A 26,526-nucleotide genomic window follows, 5' to 3' on the forward strand; every position below is an offset into this window, starting at 1 on the left:
TGTCTGGACCCAGAAGCCAGCCCTGCCCTCCGCACGGTTGCTCAACCAGCACCGAATCCCCTGTAATTCTTGCCCGAACGTGGGCTCTCTTGTGTAATCTGATACAGCCACCAGCGCACGCACACACCCCCTTTTTTCTGCTATTTAGGTAAAACTCAGCCGACAATTTCTTCATTGTATAGCAGCACCAGCATTAGAGACGGAAGCTAGCCTTGGATGTCCAAACCTTTTTCTTTGCAAGGGAGAGGAAGGCAGTAAGAGACGGTACGGTTTTTTACAACTCCTACCCTGTTAAGTTATAACAGCTGTGAGACAAAATAAGGTTTTATAACAGTGTTGTGTTATTTTCAACCCTCAGTTACTTCTGCAGTCTATCAGGTTAGTCTGGCCACTCTAAAGGAGTTGGGAGAATGGAAAAAATCTACTTTCCCCTTTCTGAAGTACTATGGAGGAACCAGAACTCAACTGCTGCTGTTCTACACTTTAAAAGCAGGCCTAACAGCTATTATTTTTTTCAGTGTTTAGTTGATTTTCTGGTTCCATAGACACTTTAATAGCGCTATAAATTGTCTGGTAAAGGAATTGTTAGTTAGAGATGGTGTCTGGGGTATTTGTTCCTTATTGATGTGTAAATTGGCTTGTACTGCTGGCATGCGTTTCTAAAGCTGAATGCTTTGTAGCATGATGATAATAACAATTAGTATAGGATATAGAAAAGTGTTAATTGTGAATTAAAATCCCAAACAGAGATGCCTGTGCAGATCAGTCCTCTCCTCGCGCTCCCTTTTTCTCTGACCAGTGCTCAGAGTGCCAGGGACATTTCCCTGGGTGGGAGAATTTTCTGTGCCCGCTTCTCTCTTCTTGCATTGCTAAAAACCCAATCTTTCCCGAGTGCATTTGCTCAGGTACATTTTGCGCTTCTGCTGGTAGCACAAAACTGCTGTGCTCCTGGCGAATCCTATATGTTATCCCCGATGAATGCTAATTTGGGTTTAATTCTTTAATGGATCAAAGGGGAAGGTGGATATAGAGACTGAAGGAAGGAGGTCACAGGACTGGCGGGTTCAGAGCCCTATAGAGAATAATGGCAGGGGAAGATATGGGACAGAGAATGAAATGCTAGATGTTATCCTTATGACAGCTGTCTTGTGTGGGAGCGTAATGTAATTATTAAAGTAAAAGTTCCTTCCTCTTATGCAAGAGGAAGGCCGTGAGCAAATTAAGAAACCACTCTTTGCCTCAGCTTACCTGTTACAGAGGTGAGAATCCACTTCTGCCTGCTAGGGCTGCAGGGAGGATTAAACAAGGTTCATTGAGCACTTAAAAGTTGCTGTAAGGATGTTGCCTTGTTATAGACCTCATTTAAAACAGAAATCCATGGTGAAAAATTAGATGAAGTCAGAATGAATGGGGTTTTCTGGGCATGATCTGTCTGGGTTTTCATATTCAGAATAGCATGCAGAGGAGAGATAACAGCTCTGCTGAGATGTGTAGTCTCCGTGAACGTACATAAAAGTTTGTATGCTGTCTGACTTGAGCATTCGGAGGTGGAATGATAAAAGTAACTGCAGTCTTGTCTCCTAAGAGTATAACCACCTCAGCTGAACCCTGCCACACGAATATTGTAAGAAGCCATGAAATAGCAGGGGGGAGCCACTTTTCTGGGCAGATCAAGGGGAAAAATTTAACCATGACAAATAATTACGCTTATTTCAGAGATCCGGAGATGGGCAGAGGGGAGCCAGCAGCAGAGCTGAATACAATATTCAATACTTACCTTCTGCCTTAGAGACTCAAGTGGAATATGGGCAATTAGAGAAAAAGCTTGAAAGATCAAAGTAGGAAAAAATGTCCTTTTGAAGTCATAATCAATTATTGTTTTTAACTTACAGCAGGCAAAAGGCAACTTCAACCCACCAAGGAAGGATGTGGGCTTATACTGTTGGTTTTACTGTCCTGCCTCATGTTGGAGGTTTCCTTGGCTGGTTCATTAATCGAAAAGAAATACCTGCTTGCTATATGAAGCTGAAAAAACCTTCATGGTGTCCACCCCGCAAAATATTCCCCATTGTTTGGACTGTCCTGTACACTGGCATGGGGTAAGTTCTGCGTACCGCTCCCTCCCTCGTCCTGCTGTTTCTGATACACAGAAGAGCAGTCATTTCAAATTCTTTCATTTGCTTTTGGGATATCCCTTGTACTGGAATCAGCTGGGCATGTCAGGTACGCTTATTCCCAGCAGATGAAGTACAGCCTGAGCCAAATTCTGGGCTGAGTTCCTCAGATTCATACTGCAGGCAATGCTTTTGGCCAGGGACACAGCCCATGCTCAGCTTTGTAAACAGATGCTAAAAACAGCTGCTGCCCTGGGGAAGTTGTACGAGCCACGCAGGTATGACACGGGCGATGGGTTTGAGAGTAGCGAGGGACACAGATGCAGCTGTCGTGCAAACACGACTGTCCTGCAAATCCCTGTTGCGAAACAATCTTACATGAAAAGACTTGGTATTAGGGATTTACTCACTGCAAAACACTAATGTGTTTCCCTCTTCACAGCTATGCCTCCTACCTGATATGGAACGACTTGGGTGGCTGCAGCAGCAAAGCTATCATCCCGCTTGGCCTCTACGGGGCTCAGCTGGCCTTGAACTGGGCTTGGCCTCCCTTCTTCGGTGCATGCAACCTGAAGTTGGTAATGTATCTGCCCATCCATTCATCTGCTGGAGGCTTGTTTGCTGGTGTCCCTGCCGCACGGGTTTTGGGGCTGTTTGGAGGTTTTCTAACTAGCGTTATGCCATTGTAAAGAGAGCTGCAAGAAGAGCTTTTGCTCAGATACAGTTCACGCTGCACCTGGTTCTAGACAATGGTATCAGTCCCTTCCACCCCTCACCCTGCTCTTGCAGGCAGATAGCTGGCCCCAGCAGAGCAGGGTGGGAGATCAGGGAGTCAATAGTCCAGCTGCTGCATCTCCTAGTTAAGGATTCGGGGTTAGAGATAAGTCTTTCTGGGAGTCACACCCTGTGCTGGCAAGCAGCAAAGTTAGCATCCGTGTGGGGGCATATTAGCTGTGAGTGGCTTACCGAGCAAATACGATGCACTGTGCACTGCAGAGCCTGTTAGAGGACATGCATGAAGGTAAGGTAAAGCACGGCAGAGGTGGACTTGTGATACATTCAGAAAGCACATACCTGACATGCCAAGGCCCACAGGTGATGGAGGTGCAGAGTGGACTTATGTTTCCATCTGAATTTTGTCACTCTGTGGACGAAAGGTACATTTAGAAAATTTGTTAGGTGGTAATAGCTATTGGTACTAACATGAGCATGTTTCTGATCTGTCTGCATTGGCATCAGCAGCAGAAGGGGGCACTGATCATCATAAAGTGTATTAATCTGCGGAGCTCAATAATGAAAATTAACATTAGTCTTGGCTCCTGGTGTGATACATTCAGATCTCACTGATTAGGGTTCAGAGCCAAGGTCCTGGGCTTTAGGATCACTCTCAGTGACTCTTCAGTGCTAAACCTCCCCCATTCCTATTCCATCTCACCACCTTTAGTAGGATGGTTTATAGGGGAAGACTGCGGCGTGTTCCCAAGAGTGAGCACCAGAGTCATTGTCTTCTCTCTGCTCCAGGCACTGATCGACATCCTGTGCTTGGACGTGCTGGTGATAGGCACGATGTGCTCCTGGTACCACATTAACAAGGTAGCAACGCTGCTGATGGTGCCTTACCTGGGCTGGCTGGCCATGGCGACTTGTCTCACAATCCGCCTCTGGAAGGACAACCCTGAGCAAAAACCAGCCAAGAGAGAGTAAGAGCAGGACAGAAATGAAGGCATTTTGTGGAACTAAACTGTGCTGATGTGTACCAAGATCTAATAATTTGGGGGATTCATTTTGGGACAGTCATGAGAACATGCCTCCTCCTCCCACCTTCATCATGGCTGTGTAAAAGAAAGGTCTGCACCATGCACCCGTGTGCTCCTTTAAAGTGTGCATCCTTAACCTGGGAACTATTTTTTTCCAGCACTGTTGAGTTTGGGGCAACAGCTGTATGGTGACCTTAATGCTATCAGGTCAAATTCTATTAGCCAAATTAGGATCTCATGATACCAGCGTAATTCAGAGTATCAATCCTGGACACCCCTCGAAACTGCTACCATTCCCCCAGAGAGCAGACCTTGTTCACACATGTGGTAAATCCCCAGTCATCATCTTTGAGTGATCAAACAAAAATGCCCTTCACTCATACACACCAATTTTTAAGAACTTACTTGATTTTTTGCTATTTGTGCTGTTGCTTCATTTTCATGTATCACCTGGTTTGTGCTTTATACCATTAACTTTTTATCTGTCAGCTACTGAGCAAGCAGTAATCTGTCTTGTTCTGCCAGTGAAAGGAGACTGGGCACTTTGACTTCTATTTGTGGAGTATCACGCTTCCTGAGTTTCATGCTCCAAGATAAAGCAGCAATGATTAGAATGCAAATGCTTCTCCCAAGAGGAAATTTCTCTCTTCCACCTCTGTGTGCTATTCCTCAGCAGAAAAGAAAAATGAACATCGGTGCCTTTGAAAAAAATACTTTAAATGTTTGGGGTTTTTTTTAAGTGCAGAAATGCAAGAGCCTTTGTAAAATTTAAGAACTTGCTCACACTGCCTTGAAGGTTGTAATTACATGATTGGCAAAAAGCCCCATGCCAAGTCTGTCAGGTGCAGTACAGGCATCTCATCCCAGAGCCTTTCCATTCCTGAATATTATTAATCAGGAAAGGTTCAAATACAAGTAGTTCCAGAGAAATGGGACCACGCCATGACAGAATCAGACACAAAAGGTGCATGGACTAGCCCTTGTCCATCTTTATTCTGGCCCTTGCCTTTGATAGATCTGAACCATAGCTATTGCTGTAATCAGATAACATTTACTATTATTTTTTAATTGATAGAAGCAATGTATGTGAAGAAAAGTGGTAGGTGGATCTTCCTTCTGGCAGCTGACTGTAGATTAAGGTGGGTGGGTATACTTGCAAAGGGGGTAGGACGGCTTAGCTGGGGATGTAAAATAAACTGTATTTGCTTTTAATAAAACCAAGCCACTTTTGTTTGAAGAATAAATAAATCCAAGTTATTTTTGATTTACTGGTTCGGCGCTAGGTTTGCAAAAGCTCAGGGGATCCTGTCTGGAGTCCATGGCTTGTGCTCTGGCTCCAAAGGGAAGGGGATCGGCAGCCGGCTCTGCAGGGCTCCGGCAGCCAGACTCATTCCCAGGCGCATGGTAGGAGTGCAAGGGCCTAAAGGTCCCAAAGGCTCCTTCAGCTGGGGCACCTGCACAGCGGACACATGCTCACTTGGGGATGCATCCCCGTGACAGGCTCCTCCGTTATACTTCACACACAGCTTCAAGGTAAGGAAGCTAATTCTTGGGTTTCAGGTCCTTCCTGAGTCATGTCAAGCCTGATTTTTGGAGATGATGAATGTTCCCTGGTCCAGCTCATGTAAATGGCAGAGCTGGGTGCTCAGCATGACTGAAAGCTGGGGCCAAGAGAAACAAATATCGGTAGCTGAGAGCAGCTGAAATTTGTAGCACCTTTTTAAAATTTGGTCATATATATTGTTCTGTCATTTTGATCCCATCCATTATTTTTCCCTTCTAGCTACAGGACACCTTTATGCAGGACTGCTGCTGCAAGCGTATTGCTGTAATCTCCCGAGTAAAAGCTGCATGAGAACAGGCCATTGAATAGATGTGGCTGTAAGGAGGAGTAGGACTATAAAGCATGAGCACTGCAAGCAGCAGTAGAAAGATCATAAGCTACTTAAAAAAAAAAAAAAATCCTATATATTTCAGGGCTTTAGATAACTGTGTTACCACTGAGCTTATTTACAGCGATGCCTCGTCTGTGTCTTCCAGAAAGCCACATGCCAAAGGACAGGAAGACATAAATTATTTCTTCCTAAAAAGAAGCTAATATCTGGGCTGGAGATTCAATTCAGTGGAGTTAAGAATGATTTAGGGTGCCTGAACATCATTGTGCCTGTCCTTCCCTAGTTAGCATGGCAAAGCCAGGAGGAATAGCGACGAGCAGAGCCATCTAGTGAAGCCAGGGGGGATAAAGCCAGTCTTGAGAGCCATCTCTGCTTCTGAAACGGGGAAAAGTATTACATAAATCGCATTTAAGTTGGTAAGTGACTCTAGATCTGGTTCAGACCTGCAACGTTTTAATAGCATTTCCACATTAAATATATGGATACATATTTGATCAGCTTTCATCAATTAGTCCTCTTTCCCTTCTACCCATTTTTTTTCTGCAGGTAAAGGAAAATCTGGAATTAAGAGTAATAGATTTTTTTTTTTTTTTTTAGATCTTTTCATGTTTGGCCTCCCCATTTTCCCAGCTGGGGTGACTACCTGACTTGTTCTTCTCTTCATTTCAGTTCCTCTTCCTTCCAGTCCACCTATAAGGGCACCAATAGCTTCTCTTTGCTACTTGCATTTTCTTGCAGGCAGCAAAAATAGCAAATGTTCCTCCATGTAATAAACATAATAGCTTGAAATCAATTGACAAAGTTAAATTCAGCAAAGCACCCTCTTCTATTAATATTTAAAGCATCATTTAGTATATTTGCTATTTAAACAGATACACTAAAACCCTTTGTGTAAAAATAACTTTAATGACATTTCAAAGTCAGCCATCTAGAAAATATCTTAGTTATATTGTGCAGTGCAGACCAAAATCAGCCTCTGCTTTGTGGATCTAGAGGGGCTCTGGTTTCCCATTAATGCTGTGTAACGGGGCTTGTGCTCCCCATCGTGCAATGGCTGGAAGAAGCACGTGGCCACGCAGCCCTTGTCTGGATCCATCCCTGTGTTACAAACAGACTAAAGAGAAGAGGAAAAAAACAAAAAACCAGAGAGGTGTTAGAAATTCAAAGCACGGTTAGGAACCCGGTTTGCTAAAATCAGTGAAATTTTGCCTCTGAGTGAGAAAGGGGATTTCACCTGAGGTCTGCTGTGCATGAGCTCGGGGCTCTCCTCCCTGCCATACACCATCTTCCCTGAGGGGCCCTTTTCCCCAGGGGATCCAGAAGGAGCACTGGGAAGTTTTGCTTATGCCAGCATTAACCAGGCGGCAGGCAGCCTGGATCACCTCAGCAGGCATGCAAGGTGTTTGTCCAGCCCACCCCCCCCCCCCCCAAAATTAGCTTATGGAATGGATACCACATCCCACCCAGCGTCAGGAATATTCATAACCTACGACGGGACGTGTCGCGGTCTACGTGATTCCAGCAGTGACTCAGACAAAGGCCGCGCATTCGTGACAGCTTTCATGGGGTCGTGGCATTTGGAGAGAAGAGCCACCTCTCAGATCACCATGTCTAATGATGATCCCTCTCTTCAAACTTCAGCCAGTCTTTCCAGAAAGACGTATTTGATATTGAACTGATTGTTACACTTGATCTTAGCCCAAAGGGCACATCCCCAGCTGCTGGATACACAATATTTGTGCATAAACAAAATCTTTCTGCCTTTCAGTCCAGCCTCTTTTCCTAAGCCGTGTCTCATTCAATAATTTACCAGCTGTTCTAGAAAACACTCTGGCTTCAGCAGTAAGGAACTTTAATTGATTTGCCGATGTCTGGAGCTATGTTAAAATATAAAGTCAAATGCTGGAGAGGATATGCTGCTGTGTGCGTGTAAACTTCAGAGAGCTGACTACGGGCCAGCAGCTCTCCCCACCACCCCTTCATTAGCACGGGGTGGTGCAGAATATAAATTCCTGTGGCTTTGAGCACCTGCAGCACGGCTGGGGCTGACCTTCCCCTTCAACTGCTCCCAGTAAAACTGCAGCAGAAACCCAGCAGGAAGGAGGCTGTGCTTCTTGGAGCTGTCATTAACTTCCAGTTGGGCTTTGAATTTATCGGACAGCCAGCAGCGCCTGCCAACAAAACAGACTCCTTTCCGGCTCTACAGCAGCGCGGTAACGGGTGTGCGAGGGTCGGGGATCACGGGCCAGGGAGGCCCAGGCGTTAGCTGCGAAGATAAGGCAGGCAAGGAGGTGAGAGCATCGCACATCTCTGCCTGCACCACGGCTCATGCCAGCCCCAGTGTAGCGCCTTTCAGGGGGAGCGACCGCCCTGCACAGACGGACGTGGGCACCGTCCAGGTCGAACCCGTGGGACGCTGCAGCGGCCGACACCAGTGTTTCCTGCCCCTTCTTTTAAATCTTGGCATTGTGGTCCTGCAGTGGGAGGAGAGGGACAGGTGAGAGCCTACAGGAGCCGAGGGAAGGAAAGCTGCCTCTGCACATCACTGTCACAGTGTTTATTTATTTATCATGTAACGGTAGTTACAGCTGGAAAAAGCAGGAGGGGGATTGCTGCCAGACAATGTATCTAGGGAGATGTTCTGTTAGTGCCACCAGCTGTCCCCTTGGAATAGAGAGCACGTCTGAGCCATGACTCATGCAGCCAGTGTCTTATTTCACTCTCACATCTATCCAAAAATGTTCCTCCAGCCCGAGAATGCAATAAAAGCCTCCATTTCCTGGCAAGGACTTTTGCAGCCAGGTCTCATCGACTGCCCCTTTGCGATCAAGAAGGGAAAACAGCCATTTTAACTTCAGGAAAGTAACTCCCGCTGCAATTAGAGGAACAGCAGATGACCTACCTGGGAGATAGGTCAAGGGAATACAGTACTTCTCTATGTGAAATACTTATTTAAGATGGGGAAAGTGTCATCAGATTGTTCAGAGATGCCTCTAAAGTCAGTGGAGAAACTCTTCTGAACTTGGATGGATGCAGACCTTAAGATCCAATACTCCAGCAAAGCCAGAAAGCTTCTCCTAGAACAGGTTGTCATCTTAGCCTTGCCTTGCTAGCAGTCACCTTTGCTGGCAGCATCCCCATGCAGACAGCTCTTCAAATCTTACTGCAGGTTGGTGTCTCTGAGGTCTACACCTCCCCATTACTTCATCTAGCTCTGCTCAGGTATTCCGGCCTCGATGCCCCAGCACAGTGAAGCCAGACCCTTTAAAATAGAGGGAGACAGACTGCCAGATGTTGCAGGACGCATCTGTCATGGGATGGAGAACAGGCTCAGGCAGGAAACCACAGCTTGGGTTTGTGCCACTGAGATGGAGCCGGCTCAGCGGCTGATCCTGTGGCTGCCATGCAGGGTTGTGGTCACTCCGCTGGAGGTTTCCCCATGCACGAGGTGCGGCTGCTGAAGAGGATTACCTATGAGGGAAGAGTCCGCACCTACCGGCTGCATCCAGCGTGCTGGGTACAGGGAGAGGCCACAGGGCTCTGCTGGGAACGAGCATGGTTTAGCCCTTGCTGCGGGGCAGCGAACGGCGAGAGGCAAGGGGCTGGTTCTCATTCTCCCTGTGCGAGACCTGACGTGCGTGCAGATCTCTTGTGCCTCTTCTGTGGCCGAATAGCGATTCTGCTGTGCAGGGCTCTCCAAGCAGAACGAAATTCAACTAAATAAACCATTAAATCAGTGGGGAGAGGGACAGGGTGGAGGAAAGCCTCAATAAAAATGCTGGTTGGCAAGTGCAACGATTTTAGTTAGGGAAGTACCGCTGGGAGGTCCTTACGTGAGGCTACTCGCATCCCTGGCACCTCTCGGCACCCATGCCCCAGCTCCTCTGAACTAGCTGATGGAAAAAGCTTCCATCACTAGCTTTAGTCATTAGGCCCACGCACGCACGCTCTTGTACACACATGCGCACTTCGGGGGCACTAGGGTCACTTAAAAACAACCGAACAAAATCGATCAAAGCTTTGATTCCTATGGCTCTAATGCAATATGTCAGACTGACAGTAACTCGGTGGCGTCCCTTCATATTTTTGGCGCAGGCAGACGCTGCGGTGTGGTGGATCATGACTATTTAGCTCGCTGCCCTAGATGGAGCTTTGAAGCAGCTGGGGAAGGGCTGGATAGAGGTAGAGTCTCAGTGCCACATTCCCGAGATTAGATTAGAGTTCAGCCCTGAACCCTGCAGAGGGGCCAGGCCAGTGAAAGCTAGAGGCTGCAAGAAAGATGGGACCCTAGCCATCAAGAGCTTCCAAAAATAAAGAAAAGTGGGTCAGAGGGACTGAAGAGGGGCTGGAATGCTTCTCTGAAGTATAAGGGTAAGAAGGAAACAAGCTGTCACTCATTAAGAGAGGATTCCCATCCCCAGAAACACTGCCTGAAATGTCAAAGGTGAGAGTAATTGGACAGCGGAGTTGGAATTTGAGCATAGTTACCATGCAAGAGGAAAAACACTACACCTGCCCTCCAGGAAAGTATTTTAAGCTTAAAAATAAATAAAATTCTGCACCATGAAAATGAAAGATATATGTTCCACGGATAGGATGTCTTGGAACTTGTCAAATCCTTGATTGCACTGTTGTCACAATACTCTCCATGCCAGCTGTGTCAGTCATCAAATAAACAACTTCTCATCACTAGCAAACAGTGAGGGAGTAAAAGGGGGGGTGTGGGGTGTGCTCTGTCCCCAGCACGACTGCATTTCAATGATGTTACTAATGAAAAGCGACAGAGGATATTGTAGCACAGAAAGGCAGGCTGCTGTTAGCAAGGGGGCTTGAAGCAGTAGCCAGAATAAGTTATCTATGCCAATATATTATTTATTATCTATGATCAAATTACCTGCCCAATGGCATAAATTTATTTCACTTTGCGATAGTGCAGACCCCTCTAAAGTTGTAAAGAGCTGACTACAACAGTATCACAAAGACCGCTTGGCCTGAAAGCAGTTGTTCACACCTATTTAATTTCTGCAAAGTACAGTTTATCCTCCTCAAACTAAGAGCTGGTTTTCCACTAAGTACAGACTGAATACTCCATCAGATATAGCTTAATATTTCATATTTACCCAAATCTTGATGACGGTGGGTTCTGAACTAAGCGCAGAACCCAAGATACTGGAGATTTGATTTCCAGTATGCTTTGGCCAAAACATGAGTTCTGCGCAGCTACACATTTTCCATTTACTTTCACCCTCATGGCATAGCAGGATTAGCCTCTGAGAAAAATCTTACTCAGGTTTTCATTAGGCTTTGCTCACAAGGGATTTATACAAACTTTAAATTATTTAAATTTAGAGCGAGAAATTGGAAGAATTTCACATAATCCCAAAGAAAAAAAAAAATATACACCCCCCCCCAACATATAAAACTCTTTTTAGAGCTCATGTGAAAGCTACATTACCCCTGAGTATCCTTCTAAGTTACCACAGCCTCTTCAAGAAATCTGTTTGATACAGTGCCGAGCAAGCCAAACATCCCAACCCATCACGTCAATAAAATCTTTACAGTCCTTCTCATTTCTCTTTGTACGAAAGGCGGATTCCACACCCACACTAGTTCAGGAAAATCCCAATAAGTACCTTACCAGAATGTCTCCAGTACTCTGTCCTGGGCACGCTGCTGACACCAGTCCCAGTTATCACTGCATAACCACACACACTTCACTTCTCATCACACCTCCACCACAGGCTCTCATCTGTCCCATTCTTTGGCTCCAGTGCAATCACTCATTCAACATCTGCATCCTCTGCAGCAGCAAAGGTGAAAGAAACAACAAAATCCTGCAAGAATTTGCGGTTTTCAAATGCTTACTCTTACCTAGCTACGTTACTGCTCCCAGTATGCTAGGCACTTTTCAAACATTCAGGCAACAGAGAGAAAAAACACAGAACAACGGGCAGATGCTCAGCACATGCACTTGGAATTGCCCTGCACCAGAAATACTGCCCCACTGTGAATTATAAGGCTGACTTTAAAATATCTGGGAGAAGGTTCTGGTTTGCATTTATACCAGTACGATCTGACACCGACTTCAACAGCGAGATTTCGCCCTGTTCAGCTCCTGTTTTCAGTGTCCCTGCATGGACGGGCAGGGTGGAAGGAAAGGTAGGTGTCCTGCTCCTCTGAACACTCCTCCTGTCCCTGCTCCAGGCGGCCCAGGAAGCCAAATCCACCACAAATGGGGATTTTTCAGCAAACCAAAGGGGAGCTGCCCCGTCCCCTCTTGCCTGAGCCAAAAGAGCGGTCCTTCAAGGTTGGCAATATAATAAACTGGCAAAAGAAGGTAGATGGAGAAGCTGCCAGCTTTGCATCTTGCCAGCTATCTGTCACACTAATGGATAAACAGATACTTGTGCTGCCAGCATTTTCCATCCATTGCTTAACCCGCCCATGGTGAAGTCGTCACTTAATTTTGAATTAAAAGGGGCGCAAGAGGGACTGTTAAAAAGACCAAGAGAAAGCAAGGGAAGGAGGCGACATCTGAGAGCGCTGGGTCATCCTACCCCATCCAGCCTCTATCATTGCTGCTTTGTTCCATATTTAGCTCCTGACAACTGTGCCTACTGCAGAAACTCCCAGCTCTGTTTTTCCCTCCTCCCTTGGCTGTCTCCTCTCCCTTAGAGCTCTCAGAAATTGCTCGCTCTTTTTCCCAGTGGCCATAACTTAATACCCCTATACTCAAGAAGATGGCAGAAAAGCAGGAGGAGCCCAGCAACACCCAGAATGGTGAACCTGACAATGCAGAAGAGGGCGAGGAAAAAAAGAAGAAGTTGAAGCGGGAAGACCTGCCACCGTTTGAAATTGTGAAAGGGTAAGAGGTTTAGTTATAGATATGAGGGTGCAAAAGAGCAAAGTGGGGATGTTCAAAGGTCTCTGCCTCAGCTCTTATGTTGGGTAATTAAAGATGGTATCTTCAGGCAGTGCACTTCCGAGAATTCTTAAACGATGTAAGTATGGCTTTCATTATTGTGGGTTTTTGTTAAAAGTTTCACTGAGTTTTACAGGGGATGGATTCATACCAGGCAGGCAGATAAATCAGTTTGTTTTATACAGGCAGGTCTGTTTCTATAGTGTTGACTGATTCCCTTCCAGTGCAAGTAGTCCCACCGACTGCAATGGGATCATTTGCCTGATGATATCAGGATGGAAGGTATTGGCCCTTGATGAGCACTGAATATTGATTTCCTGGTGTGATCAATGGCTCTTGTCTGAAAGTTTCTCTATCTGTGGATTAGGAAAAATACTCCTGCTACAGTTGATTTGCTTTATGGACCTAAGGGAGAGATTTTTCAAGAGAGCTAAAAGTCCACATTTTCAAGGGCTCCACACCCACAGCTGGAACCTGACTTTCAAAAAAGCCTAACTCGCAGAAAGGCACCAAAACAATAGGCAGTTTTCCAGACAGCAAAGCAGCAAGCAGCTCCTTTTGCTCCTGTGAGCCTGGCCTTTGAAAAAGGCAGATATAACAGAGATCTACTAGGAAGATGAACTCTGTCAGACATAACGGACAGCAGCAATTAGGAAAAAAAGTGTGTAATCTGCTATCTCTAAGGATTTCAAAGTGCTCATTGTAGTAGTAGCAAGATGCCCTACGTAGTTCTTCCCTCTGGTCTGCCCCAGTAGTCACCAAGGCAGTACTCCCAAGCGTGTAAACCAAAACAGTGATTTCTTCCAGCTGCTTGAATGTAAAGCTCAGGCCAGACTCTTAAAATCCCACTTGGAATCCTTCTGCCTGTGACATGATCACTGGTAAGAAAGATTAAAAAAAAATTGAAAAAATTTGGCTGGCATTTCTGAAAACGATGCATGAGGCAGGACAGCACCTATGTCTGATCTCACACAATGGGGTTAAATCCCTGCACAGGGCTGAAAAAAACATTTTCTTCTTAAAATATGTCTAACTCTGAAAAATCACTTCTTGGACTGGGCTTTTCACAGCCTTTGGTCTCTGTCATACACAATCGTAGAAATAATACATGTCTGCTAGAGCAGTGAGTTTTAAGAAAAGCACATCCCTCTGCTAGGAACGGAGCTAAGACACCAAACATTATTTTTACAAGCTATTGGACCAGCAACACATACGGTGACAGCTTCTAGACACTTAAGACATGCACTAAAATGAATCTCAACGGGGAAATCAGATTTTTCAACTTGCAGTTAGAAATCTTCAGACTTCCTTGCTAACCCCAACAACCTGGATAGGAATTGGTGTGCTAATCATGGATGAAAAATACTTTCTTAGTGTCATCCTGCAATGAAATTATTTGATGAAATGACAAGGGTGTTGCAGAATTTGACAGGACTTTCCACTCTGGAAAGGCGGGTAGCAAGCATGTGAGGGATGACACGTGCTTGCAGAGGGAAAGGGGGAACAATGGGAAAACAATAGGAAAAGCTGAGTAAGCCACGCTGCCGGAACTGCACCAGGGCAGAGGTACTGCAGTAAGAGCAGCAGGTGATGCAAAGAGGCCTCGAGTTAAAGTCTGTGCTGTGGTATCCACATACGTTAAGCTGGCACCAGCCGATTTTCACATTCTATACGCTGATACCAAGCAAGACAGGAGTTTAAGTTTCTGAAATGAAAGTACGCAGACATTTGGTGAGGGACCGTAGAGCTGTCAGGATGCAAGTATTTATACCATCCTCATCACAATACTATTTGGAAAGTCCTTATAAATATCTGGTGAATTCCTGTAGGAATCATAACCAAATCTCCTCTGATTATTAGTTTATGACGAACATGCTGGCTATTAAAGGTGAGAATGAGGAAGTAAAGCAGAAATCCTAAAGGACCCCGAAAGAGGTACAGAAAAATCCAGCAATTTTTACTTTCATTTTAGCAAGTACCCTGTGAGCTCAGGCTGAGTATGATCACTGGATTTTTCTAATTATTTACAAATGTTCAGCCTATAAAGCCAGTTATATGAATTATGAGAAAACACATAACTGCAACTGTGGAAGCACTTAAATTCAATTACGCTGCATCTCAGTTTTAGCCCTTAGATTAGGGACATCTTAAGACACACAGCCAAGTTTTCAAGCTGTTGCTTATAGCTCTAAGGAGTCTGGCTGACACAAAAAATACTGGGAACCTAATCACTCTGTTTAAGAATATTAACCCCTTTTTTGTCAACATTTGGCTCAACACAGCCCTGGATAAATATAAGCCCTATCTGTGTACATTTCATGACATTTAAGTAGACACATTTATTTACACTTTCCCCAGGGTGTAAATGAGGCTCCTTCTAGCAGTGATAAATCCTTGGTTCCTGTTACAGTTGATCATTACAGACTTTCTATAATCAATGAGCCCAGCATGAATGTGTTTATTTGTGAACAGTTGTTAAAACAGTGTCCTCTTGCTTGCTCTTTATCAGCTCAAATAACCTAAGACCATAGTATAAATAGTCGCTGAACAAATCGTATTTAAATCTAAAGCATACGTCCTACTAGTTTACAGCATCTTTTAGATAATCCCACATTTTTATGCTCTCATCAGAAGTTCTAATTCTCTTCTCCTACCCAGCATGCAACAGCACTGGGGTCATGCTGGGCAGCTGCTGTATTCCTCCAGCCCACCTTATTTCAGCAAACTTAAAAGCACATTATCTCTTCAGTCCAGCACCATTCTTACAGATCAAGGTTTCTGCCTCGATGGGTAAAAGAGGGATAATATTAACATTTGTACGCCACCCATCATTCAAACATGGGAAGATAGGCTTGCCAGGAATTAAGTCATTTACTCCGGAAGAGTCAGGAAGCTATTCAAAGCTAGATCTGAGTTTCCAAAGAAGGTGGCTTAGTTTTTTTGTAGTAGTTAACACAGCTATTTCAGGGATATATTTTGATGCTGTTGTTTGGAAAGAGTTTTAATCTGCCCAGATAAAACAATACAATTACAATACTTCACTTTGCAATAAATTGTGAGGGTCATCTGCCAAGCATGCAGACAACTCAAAGGTGAGATTATGCAGCATACGGCATTTAAGTAAGTATGGTTTGTTCTTGCCCATTCTTTACTGCTGAATCACTTGCTACAGGGCTTTCCAGTTAGTCAGAGGACTGGAGACACCTTGCCCAAATCCCTGCTGCTGGGAAGAGTCACATAGCTAGGACTCGGCTAAGCCCTGTCAGGACAGAAGTTTACAATTCACACTTGTGCCAAAATGTCCTCCCTGCTCTGGTTTACATGGGATTAAGCAGATTCTTGCTAACTAGCACACACAGCTCATTGGTTGCCTATGTATCCATGTTCCACAAATTTTCCAAGCTCTCAGCCAGCTACTTACAGACTTGGAAAATGCCCTTAGCTTTGTTTATAGTCTTTATTGGAAACTTATTAATTAAGCTGATACACATTCCATGTTGCTAGGAGGACGGATTCAGGTGAACATCCCAGATAATCTTGGACAGACGCCAAGATGATAAGCAATAAAATCCGTCTAGAAGGCCTGACTAAATACACCACTGAGTCAATACATCCTGGAACAGATTGCTGCAGTTCATGAAAATGTACAGGCTCAATCTCATCACCGATGTAACCGCTTTGCAGTCAAGAGAGTTAAATCAGGAATGAACTTCCACGTGACTCTGATGTGCTACATTTAAATACATGATGTTATTTTAAAACAGCTTATGTAGCCTTACAAACTTAGCTCTGAAACAAGGCAACGGGTGGCTTATGTCAGACCCAACATAGCTGGACTTCAAAGAAATCATTAATTAAAGAATCATTAAATCATTAGCCAAAGAACCATTCATTATCTAGGATATAAAGCAGGAAAAGCACTATTCTCAGAAGCATGTGAATTTTCTTGTCTCAAAGAACAAGAGAAAGGAGTTCAGGGAATAAGAGACACTCTGCTAAATTAGAGTCTGGTAATGCTCTTTAATAAAATCAGTGGAAGTCTTGCAATTCATCTTAAAGAAAATGAGACTCATTCTAACAGGTAACTTTAAATCATCTAATGTAAGGGAACAGAGGTCAAAATGCTACGAAAAGGAAGTTAAAGTAGCCTTTCTGGGTAGAACTTGTGCAAGCCAGTACAAATTTCCCTTATCTAGGCTTGTACAAACTCTCAATGCAAGCCAGAGAATCACAGACCAAAGCATACCAAAACAGCATGATTTATTTGCTCATTAATCAAAATAAAAGCCTGTATCCACACTACTGCTTCCCATCCCTCATTAATACACTGCCAGCTAAAACAGTAATAGCATGGAAGGCTCCCAAACAGGCTTTTCTGTTGTTTAAGTCCTGTCTCGTGCAGATCTCATCTAAGTAGAATTGAACAATGTATGTTTAATTATATCATTTAAGAAGCAGCTGAAAAACTGCTTCTAGTAAAATTTCTAAAGCCAAACTTGGACTCTAAACTTCCACTGTCACAAATCAATGACATGTGAAAAGAATTACGGTGGTCCTTGGCTAAGAGCAACAGAAGATACTACCCGCGTAGATGCAATTCTACAAACAAAATTGCTCCAACTCATACATCTTGTTGCATTTGGAAGACTAACGATCTTCCTCTCTCAGTACGAAGTACAACTGTGCCAACCTAACCGCATCAATTCTCACACCATTTGGCTGGTATAGTACACTGATATTCCAAGTGAAGTTGTTCATCTGTAATATCATGCTGTTGGGAAATCCAGAACAGAAGCAGGAACTGTAACGCCAGGCCTTTTACTGCGAATCTGTGTAGCAGGCCCAAATGGACCCTAGATACTACTGTAGTATCATAAAAAAATAATAGAGAGGGTGTTCTTTTATGTTTTAACTTTCTCAAAAGCGAAAAATGCCATAGGACTTTGGCAGCAAGAAAACTCCTGGCTGCATTGAGACAAGTATGAAATCTACACATACCAAAGAGAAATTTCTGAAACTTTGTAAGTTTGTAAGTAAAAGTTTAAATACAATTTTCCACATATGTTTAAAGTAACACAGCTAAAGAAGCTTGACAATAGCTATAGTTTAGTCAATATATACTCTGAGTTATTTATTTAGACAGCACACCATTTCCAATTCTTACCTAAGCAAAATTGCTTAGAGTACATAGTGTAATGTTTGCAGCCGGGTATTACATGAAGAACTCCTAAGTGCCTGTTCCCCGGTCTTTCTGTTCAAACATTCCTGTTCCAATCCCTCTGATTTGCACAGAATATCATGCTATTTGGGGTGCTTCATGCAGTCCTAGCAAAGCCTTATCCATTGCACTCTGTAGAAAGACATCCGCTAATTTTCAAAGGCATCAGATCCAGCTCTCCATGAACAGTCCTTATTCCTGACCTGCAACCATCCCACAGTTTCACTGCGGCTCACGCTGGCATTTCCCACTAGTGAACTGACGGTACATTCACTCGTGGTTCCCACACTACTGAGCATAACACACTGATTTTGATTCTCTTCACTCTTTTCCATACCCTTCACTTCCACTGTCTCTGGAGACATCTTGCGAGATGTTGCATCACAAATTGTTCTTCCCTCTCAGCAGAACACACTTTGCCACTTACTCCTGCAGCCTTGTTGCTCTCCCCAGTTAAAATTTCCAAGAGTCTTGAGAATCTCTCCTGACCTTTGCTCAGTGTACCCCCTGGAGAGGGCTGACATTATAATCTGACTACGATGAGACAGGGATAAGACACTGTTTTACAAAGATTCATTATTGCCTCACTGGGAATATCAAGGTTATAGGTCCACCTAAAGCTCAGATGAGAGGAGTACAACATGCCAGAAGATTACTAGTGTGCAATAAATGAAATGTTGTGTTACTACTTTTCATTATTTCCCTTTGGCTACTCTGTGCAGTCTTCACTCCCACCCTTTGTAGCATTTAGCAGGTCACAAGGCACGTTGTCAGCAATATCTTTTTCATCTTTCCACCCAACATCCTTCAAGTACTAGCTCTTGTACTGATTTACTCCACAGTTAGATGCTACAGGGGGCAATCAGGAAAGCCTGGTACGCCATTAGAAAGTAACAGGTACTATGAGATGATGCAGCTTTCCTTTTTCATCACTTCGGCCAGCAACGCATAAAAGCCATACATAGTATTTTTAAGGGACTAATTTTAACTTCCCTAAATAACAGCAAACTACCTTATTTGGACGAAAGAGGACTGCAAACACATTACTCACTGTGACAATTCACTTTGGATTATGCTCATTTAGAAACCCAGAATGGAAGAGGTGCACAACATTAAAAAAAAAAAGTATCTTATCAGTAGTATCCACGAGACAGCTGTCAAATATCAGTGGGAAATACACTTTTTCACAGTGAAGTTAAATTTGATCTCAGATATTTTATTAAACCAAAGTCACAACATAATCCTACCAAATATAAGTATTCAGCTGATACTGGAAGAGTAAAACTAGAACACGTGAAAACTGCAACTAGTCAGTCACGCTTGCCTCTACTCAGAGGAAATCCAGACTGCAAAAGCACTGGGGGTAAAACACTGATTAGCAATGCCAGCGTTGTTATCCTAACAATTTAGGACAACAATGGCCTAGAAAACAGTAAAACAGTCCAGTCCACAGCTGCATTAAGACTGCGAAAATGCCAATTGCTGTCCCTCCTTACCAACAGTGAATATCATAGTCTCAAGAAATACTTTTCAGAAGCAAGTTCCTCTTCAAATACCTCAATGCAGATACCAGAAATTCCCAGTACAAGTTTGTTAAAATTAAGTGAAAGAGACTAGGTAGTGAGAATGGGCCTGGAAGCCTCACCACACAGCAAGACTAACTGAATATCTTGTAATTTTTAATGCATTTTTATCCTCCTACTAAAAGGCATCTCCTTTTAATACACGGAGAAATACAGCCATCATAGATGCAGCAACTTGCCCAGGATCACACAGGAACTAAACCAATGCTATATCCCTTTATTATGTGCCTCTGAGATGCCTCTCTCCTCTCCACTCTTTATAGGGAGCGCCTCCCAGCCATATTTTTCAAATTCCAGTTCAGGAATGTGGAATACAGCTCAGGCAGGAACAAAACCTTCCTGTGTTATGTTGTTGAGACCCAAGGCAAAGAGTCAGTGACTTCTCGGGGTTACCTGGAAGACGAGCATGCGGCCGCCCATGCAGAAATGGCTTTCTTCAACACAGTTTTACCAAAGTGCGAATCAAGCCTCCGCTACAACATCACCTGGTACGTCTCCTCCAGTCCCTGTGTGACCTGTGCTGATCGGATAACCGAGACCCTAAAGAAGAACAAGAACCTGCGTCTGACAATCATGGTCGGCCGCCTCTTCATGTGGGAAGAACCAGAAATGCAGGCTGCCCTGAAAAAAATGAAGTCAGCTGGCTGCAAGCTGAGGATTATGAAGCCTCAAGACTTTGAGTATGTCTGGCAGAACTTTGTGGAACAGGAGGAAGGAGAGGAAGCAAAAGCTTTCGTGCCGTGGGAGGACATTCAAGAGAACTTCCACTATTACGAGGAAAAGTTGGCTGAGATTTTCAACTGAAGTCCACGTGAGTGAGGATTTCCACTTGGTCACCTAGCTCCTTGTATTACAGGCTCCTCTTTTTTCTTCAGGTTGTTAAAGGCAAAACCCAGAGCCAATTTCAGTTACTGTTAGTCTCAGATGTACCTGGCTGGGTTTGCCTGTGTCTGAATATTGAAAATAATCCTAGACAGTAACTTACCCCTTCAAGGGTAATAACGCTACAGTGGGCTCCTCCACAGCAGACACCTAAGGGATTTAGAGCTTTTTTTTTTCCTCCCCCCTCCTCAGAGTAAACACCTCCAGGAATAAAGAATAAAAGGGTAGTAGGGTCACTAGGCGCAACAGGAATACCTCACTGTTCCCTGCATGCACGATATTCAGGATACATGTGGAAACAATTGGGAGGAATGTAGAGAAAGCGGGATTCCCCCACCCTTGCAAAGTCCAGCCATATAGGGAAAAAAAAAAAAAACACCACCATAAAAGGAAATCACAGTTACTGCTTAATTCCCCTCTCTCTGTTTTGTTTTTTTTGAAGGCGTACTAAAGAGTTACCTATTGAGTCACCATTTGAAGCTTCTAACATGCCTCTCTCCTTCCCCAGGACCAATTCAGAAAAGATCTATGAAGAGAGATGTGACGGACTTGGACATCTGGGCCACTCCTGCTTTCCAAAGCTTTGATTCCAGCAGGATGGAGTACCAACTTCTGGAATACTAAGCCCTGATGGACTACAAATACATATACAACACAGATCTTTGGTGTTTGGGAATTTTTGGTTTATTTGTTCCTCCCCGCCCTGCCCCAAACAAACCCATGCTGCTTCTGCTGATACAAAAAAAGAAGGCAACATACTGTGTGGTTAAAGCCTGGAACAAAATCGGTTGCAGTGGACCTACAGGAAAGACTGTAGGCCTCGCATATTGGACTACTTTACGAGAAAAGATCTCAGAACAAAGCTGCCAATTAGATAAATGCATTTAGAAAGTACATACTTCATAAATGTTAAAAAGAAAGGGATTTAAGATGAAAAAAAGGTTTTCTTCTTCCTCAATAATCAGAGCTGTGATTTAAATTAGGGCTAACCGGTCTATTCTACATTATGATGAAGCCATAAGTACTTGATTTCAAACACATCAAATACCTTCTCCCCTTGTTCAATGATTTCTGTGATATAAAACTGAGAAAAGCAAAGTGAAATAAAATTGGAAGTCACTGCAAGAGCTATAGCACTGTTTATTCCTTCTCTATTTGCAAGAGGTCCTAAATTTAATCTGACAAGTGAGACATCCTGGGACAGCCACGTATGAAATATTTCGTAGCTCAAGTGCAGCACGATGAGAAGGGAGAATTACTGTATGCCAAAAAAATTTCAAGAGTACATACAAGTGTGGGAGACAGAATATGAGCGTATTGCTTTCCATATAAAACAAGGCACAGACCAAACAAGGGTCACAGGGACGCTCATCAGCTAAGAAACTGAGTCAGATAAGGTTCGTTCTTCCAATCAGTTCTTGAGTTGGTTTCTCCTGTACTGTCACAAGCTGCAACGGTGCTAGAGACACACGTAAACCTGCTGACCGCACCTGTCTCTTACCTCAGTCAGCTGCACTAAATCCTGGTCTAAATTTTCAAGGCAGAAAAAACAAGCAGCAATGACAACACCTTTGTGGAGCCACTGTGGATTTCATCTCTTTGCCACCAGATTTAAAAACCAAACATAAATAAGCGAGGACTAAATCAATGCGCAGTTTCAGTGTCCACTCTTGATCAGCTTAATACTCCAAGTTCCTATTTGTCTTACTGTGTTTATTTTTTTTCAGTTGTGTATTTAGCTACAGCAATTATCCACCAAAAACAAGTTTACAAAGAATGGTCAACAAACAGGGAGAGTAATAATATGAAGCTCTTAGAGACACAAACAGGATTTGCAGATCTGCATCAGCAAAGAAACCACACAATACAGATTAACCCACAATGCTTAGAACAGAAAATGCGCCACCCATCCAATTCATAGTGAAAACCAATTAGGAACCCTATGTTATACAAAAACTTTTCGATTGTTATGTCCCATCTTTTAGGTCTATTCAACGTATCTGGCATTTTTCTGGGCATTCGGGATAAGAGAAGTCAAAAAGATTTGTTATTACGGGAGGGTGGGGAAAACCAAACATAAAGGAAATGCAGAGTAGATGATAGTTCCTCAGTACTGGAGCCAAACTTTGAAAAATCAAGCCTTTACCAATGATGTGACGAACTAAGAGTGTTACTGATTCGCTTCTGCTGTTGGTGACATCAAACACCAACCTAATGTACCAGCTAAACTGCAAATGCTGTTTAAGACATACGAAAAACAAACCTTAAACTCCATACTATGCCTTTTTACAGCAACTCGGTCATTCACATGTGTGGATTCTCAGAAAACTGAGTTCTGCAGACTATACCAATTATACGGTATAAAACGCACCCAGAAGGTATCTTTACACATCTCCAGCATTCCCCTTCAAAACCCAGCTTTCCTCTAGAACACAGCCACAACACATACAGACACAGGCATGTTGTTCAAAAGGACCGTGCTCTGATCTGGCGGCAGAGTACTGAAGAGCTATTTATTTAACATTGACAGCGTGATTCTTAGTGAGTACAATCTCATAACAAAAATTGTATTTGTGGTCAGAAGGTAGAAATTAAATTTTTAATCCATAACGAACAAAGTAAACTGTACGCCAGATACGAACGTTGCAAAACTTTACCAAAAAAAAAAAAAAAAAAAAAGAGTGACAGGGCTCCACAGCTCATCATTATCAGCCATAACTACAAACCCACAAATACCTAAGCAACAGACAGCTCCAATTTCACTCTGCACAGGAACTGTCAGCTTTAAGCAGAAACTCTAGAGCAGGCAGGTGCTCCGTAGAGGACCAGTGACATCTGGTGGCTTGCTGGGACAGACTGGGAACTGCCCGAGGGGTACCACAACACCCCTGCCTTCTTCACAGGCTCCCTGAACACTACATCCCAAATCAGCTGCTCTGGAGCGTTTTCTTGTTGTTGTTGTTAAAGCCACTGCCACCGACAACACAGGAGTGAGCTACGCTCAGACAAAGAATGTGCTCAGCATGCAGTTTCCCCCTCATCAGTTAACAGGTTTCCACTCCTGGAAGCAAGGGAAATGAGGCTCTCTTTGAACTGTTGTGCTCACAGAGTGTAAACCGTGATCTTTATATCTGTGTCTTCAAACACTTCCCCAAGTATTGCTGAGACTTTATTCCAATCCAGGCCGTCAAGTCCACATCCAATCCTGGAAAATAAGGCATCAAACCAGCTGTAACAGCCTGTTTTGCAGCACGCTGTGAACAACTAGCCCTTCAAGCAGCTACAATTTTACGTGGCACTAACTCAGCTCACCATAAATCAACATAATGCAGTTAAACTAGGGAAACAACCAAGCCTGTATGTTTTGCTACCATTTAAACACACTGGGAAAAGCAAATTTCATTTGCGCAATTGAACAGAAGAGTTGAATAGAAGAGGGTATTTGTTGTTTCACAGCAGAGGATCATCTCTCAAACATCCTTCTACGCAAGCATTTACATTGCAGCAACTAATTTTCTTACCTAGGCATGGAAATGTCAGTAACCCCATTGTTTAGACAGTGAGCTTTCATGGCTTCTAAACTCTTCCGCATATTCTCATATGTCGGTTTGTGAGAAACTTTCTTCTTCGTAATCTAAGTATAAACGTAAAAGGTCAGTTGTGCCTTTGGCATGATCACTGCACACCTTTTTTTTTTAAAAAATACATTCCACTACACTCTGAAACTCCACACCCAGACTTGCTACTGTCAAGGTGTGCCGGTTTTGGCTGGGATGGAGTTAATTTTCTTCACAGCGCCTAGCATGGGGCTGTGTTTTGGATTTGTGCTGCAAACAGTGTTGATAACACAGGGATGTTTTCGTTACTGCTGAGCAGCCCTTACGCAGAGCCAAGGCCTTTTCCACCCCCCGCCCCAGCAGCGAGCAGGCTGGGGGCACGGGGAGCTGGGAGGGGACACGGCCGGGCCAGCGGAGCCCAGCTGACCCCAGGGATGCCCCACACCGCACGGCGTCGTGCTCGGCACACGGAGCTGGGGGGAGGAGGAGGAAGGGGGGATGTTCGGAGTGACAGTGTCTGTCTTCCCAAGCCACTGTTATGTGTGAGAGAGCCCGGCTTTCCTGGAGATGGCTGAGCACCTGCCTGCCGATGGGAAGGAGTGAATGAATTCCTTGTTTTTCTTTGCTTCTGTGCGCAGCTTTTGCTTTACCTATTAAAATGTCTCTAGCGCAACCCACAAGTTTTCTCACTTTTACTCTTCTGATTCTCTCCCCCGTCCCACCTGGGGGGGAGCAAGCAAGCGGCTGTGTGGGGCTTATTTGCCGGCTGGGGTTAAACCACGACAGAGTGGAAAAAGAACTATGTTTCACAACTTAAAATAGTGTAATTTAGCAGCTAGTTCTGTCAATTTAAAGTTTAAATACACATACACAAGAGAGCGTGGCTTCTCCTCAACTAGCGGTATTTGAGTAATACATCTCACACCCCTTATTTAGAAGAGCATACTCAAAAAACCCACAACTATTAAATGCCTCATCATCATAGCTAACAGAGTTTAGTTACAGGGAAGCGCCTGAGTAATGTCCCACTCTTACCAGGTAGTAAATGTATCGGTCCTCTCTTTGGAGAACCGCCACCTCCCCAGTCTTCTTTTCTAAAATGAAGAAATGAAAAAGGTCTTTTTAAAACAGTTACACTCCACTACATAATCCCCCCTGCACCCCAAGTAGCCTGGAATACCCTTACTGCTGGAAATCAAGGTTTTCCCTTCAGCTCCTGCATGTCCACCCCACGTGTATCACTCACGTTGATCCAACAGCTCTTGTACGCCTCCAAACTTTTTCTTAAAAAGAACAGCTATGCCTGCACCCATGCGACAGTCCTCGCTGATGCAATGAGCCAAGGCGTCCGTCTTGGGGCACGAGAAAAGGTCCCCCTTAACACACTTGATCTGGAAAATGACACAAACAGAAGGGTAAATAAAAATAAGCTGAGGGCAGACTCAGATAAGGGAATACTCAGGTAACAGGGAATTTGGCAAGCCTGTACAGTAATGAGTGTCAGGCATCGGGTTTAAGATACAGTTCACAAGTAAATGAGTTGGCATGAATTACGAACCCACCACAGAGATAACTATCTTTTTCTACAAGATCAGTTATGAGTGTCACGTGCCAGCTCAGCAGTTAATTTTACAAAATCAATGCTTAAAAAGGAAAATTATGTAATAGAGAGTACAACAGGATTAGCACACATCTTCAGCATACTACCAGTGTGTCAGAGCTGGATTTCCCCAGACATTTAATTAAGCAGGTAAGCTCTGTACTGTTTTACAGTATCTGCATCACTGACATAAGCACAAAGGCACAAGAAATTTAGCAATATCAGCCAATTTCTTCCAAAAAGCTACATGGTACAGCCAGCTGCCATGTTATTAGGGGGACAGGAAGGTCTCTTTAGAGACATGCATCACAGCAGTAGCCCAGATAATCCATTCTCTACGCACTCTCTCCTCCTGATCCTTGGAGAAGTGGGTGGCCATGGTAACGTGGCCTATGGTGAAGACTCCTGGAGCTGGAAAGATGACAGAGAGAAAAAAAAAAGTTATTAGGAATCCCAAACTAGGCAATACACTGGTGTGCCAGAAGGTGCAAGGCTGAGCCTACTTTATCTGTGGGACAGCTGGGACAATCAAGACACCCCCTGAGAGTAGCAGAGGAGGGCCAGCAGCCCCAAATAGCGTGGCACAAGCTTTCCTGCTGCAGCCCCACGGCTCCAGCCCAAGAGGCACAAGCAGGTCCCAGTCCAGGGTCACCACATAACTGGCACCCACAGGCCTTCCATCCTCCTCCAAGTCACCCCTGCCCCTTCAGGAAACCCTTCAGCAGGCCACACCCGCAGACACGTTGTGAAGAACGATCCGCCGGGCCGGGGCCTGCGCCACGAAGAACCTCCCCAGCGCTCCCCACATCGGCCAACACAACCCTTCCCCGGCTCCACCACAGCGGCCCCAGCGCCACGCAAATATGGCCGCCGCCGCCCGCCCCTCTAGGCAGCCGGAGGAACGCCTCTCTATGATACTCGCCGAGAACATTCCGCCGGCCGCCCTCCCGTCACGCCGGCGCATGCGCGGGACGCTGAGAGGCGGAGCCTGGCGCACC

General features: G+C 44.4%; 2 protein-coding genes across 4 annotated transcripts; one reads left to right on the forward strand and one right to left on the reverse strand.

Moving 5' to 3' along the window:
* The first annotated feature begins 1,576 nt into the window (after window positions 1–1,576).
* On the forward strand, window positions 1,577–20,293 carry APOBEC2 (apolipoprotein B mRNA editing enzyme catalytic subunit 2). The gene is given in 5 exon segments (XM_075722448.1): window positions 1,577–1,624; window positions 1,893–2,099; window positions 2,557–2,692; window positions 12,474–12,631; window positions 19,753–20,293. Coding segments are annotated over 4 exon segments (1,008 nt in total). The 5' UTR covers window positions 1,577–1,624; window positions 1,893–1,926.
* Window positions 20,294–20,991: 698 nt separating this feature from the next.
* On the reverse strand, window positions 20,992–26,355 carry OARD1 (O-acyl-ADP-ribose deacylase 1). Of its 3 annotated transcripts, none has more exons than XM_075722275.1 (6): window positions 26,261–26,355; window positions 25,872–25,933; window positions 25,175–25,319; window positions 24,964–25,022; window positions 23,893–24,005; window positions 20,992–23,576 (listed from the first exon to the last, which is right to left on the reverse strand). In XM_075722275.1, the coding sequence occupies exons 1-6, from the start codon at window positions 26,334–26,336 to the stop codon at window positions 23,474–23,476; spliced, it is 558 nt and encodes a 185-aa protein (XP_075578390.1). In that variant the 5' UTR covers window positions 26,337–26,355; the 3' UTR covers window positions 20,992–23,473. The 3 variants fall into 3 exon arrangements, with proteins under 3 accessions (XP_075578390.1, XP_075578389.1, XP_075578391.1); XM_075722274.1 differs by having other exon boundaries at window positions 25,872–25,939; XM_075722276.1 differs by lacking the exon at window positions 26,261–26,355 and adding an exon at window positions 26,199–26,248 and having other exon boundaries at window positions 25,872–25,939.
* Between the last annotated feature and the right edge of the window lie 171 nt (window positions 26,356–26,526).

The sequence above is a fragment of the Pelecanus crispus genome, chromosome 17 (assembly GCF_030463565.1).
Source record: "Pelecanus crispus isolate bPelCri1 chromosome 17, bPelCri1.pri, whole genome shotgun sequence".
Lineage (NCBI taxonomy): Eukaryota > Metazoa > Chordata > Aves > Pelecaniformes > Pelecanidae > Pelecanus > Pelecanus crispus.

Excerpts from the sequence above, each read along its gene's own strand:
- OARD1 (XM_075722274.1), bottom strand. The coding sequence starts at position 26,336 with ATGTGGGGAGCGCTGGGGAGGTTCTTCGTGGCGCAGGCCCCGGCCCGG. Across the intron at positions 25,320-25,871 it reads CCAAGGATCAGGAGGAGAGA|ATCAAGTGTGTTAAGGGGGA; the intron begins GTGCGTAGAGAA and ends GTCATTTTCCAG. Across the intron at positions 23,577-23,892 it reads ACTGACATTTCCATGCCTAG|GATTGGATGTGGACTTGACG; the intron begins GTAAGAAAATTA and ends CTTATTTTCCAG.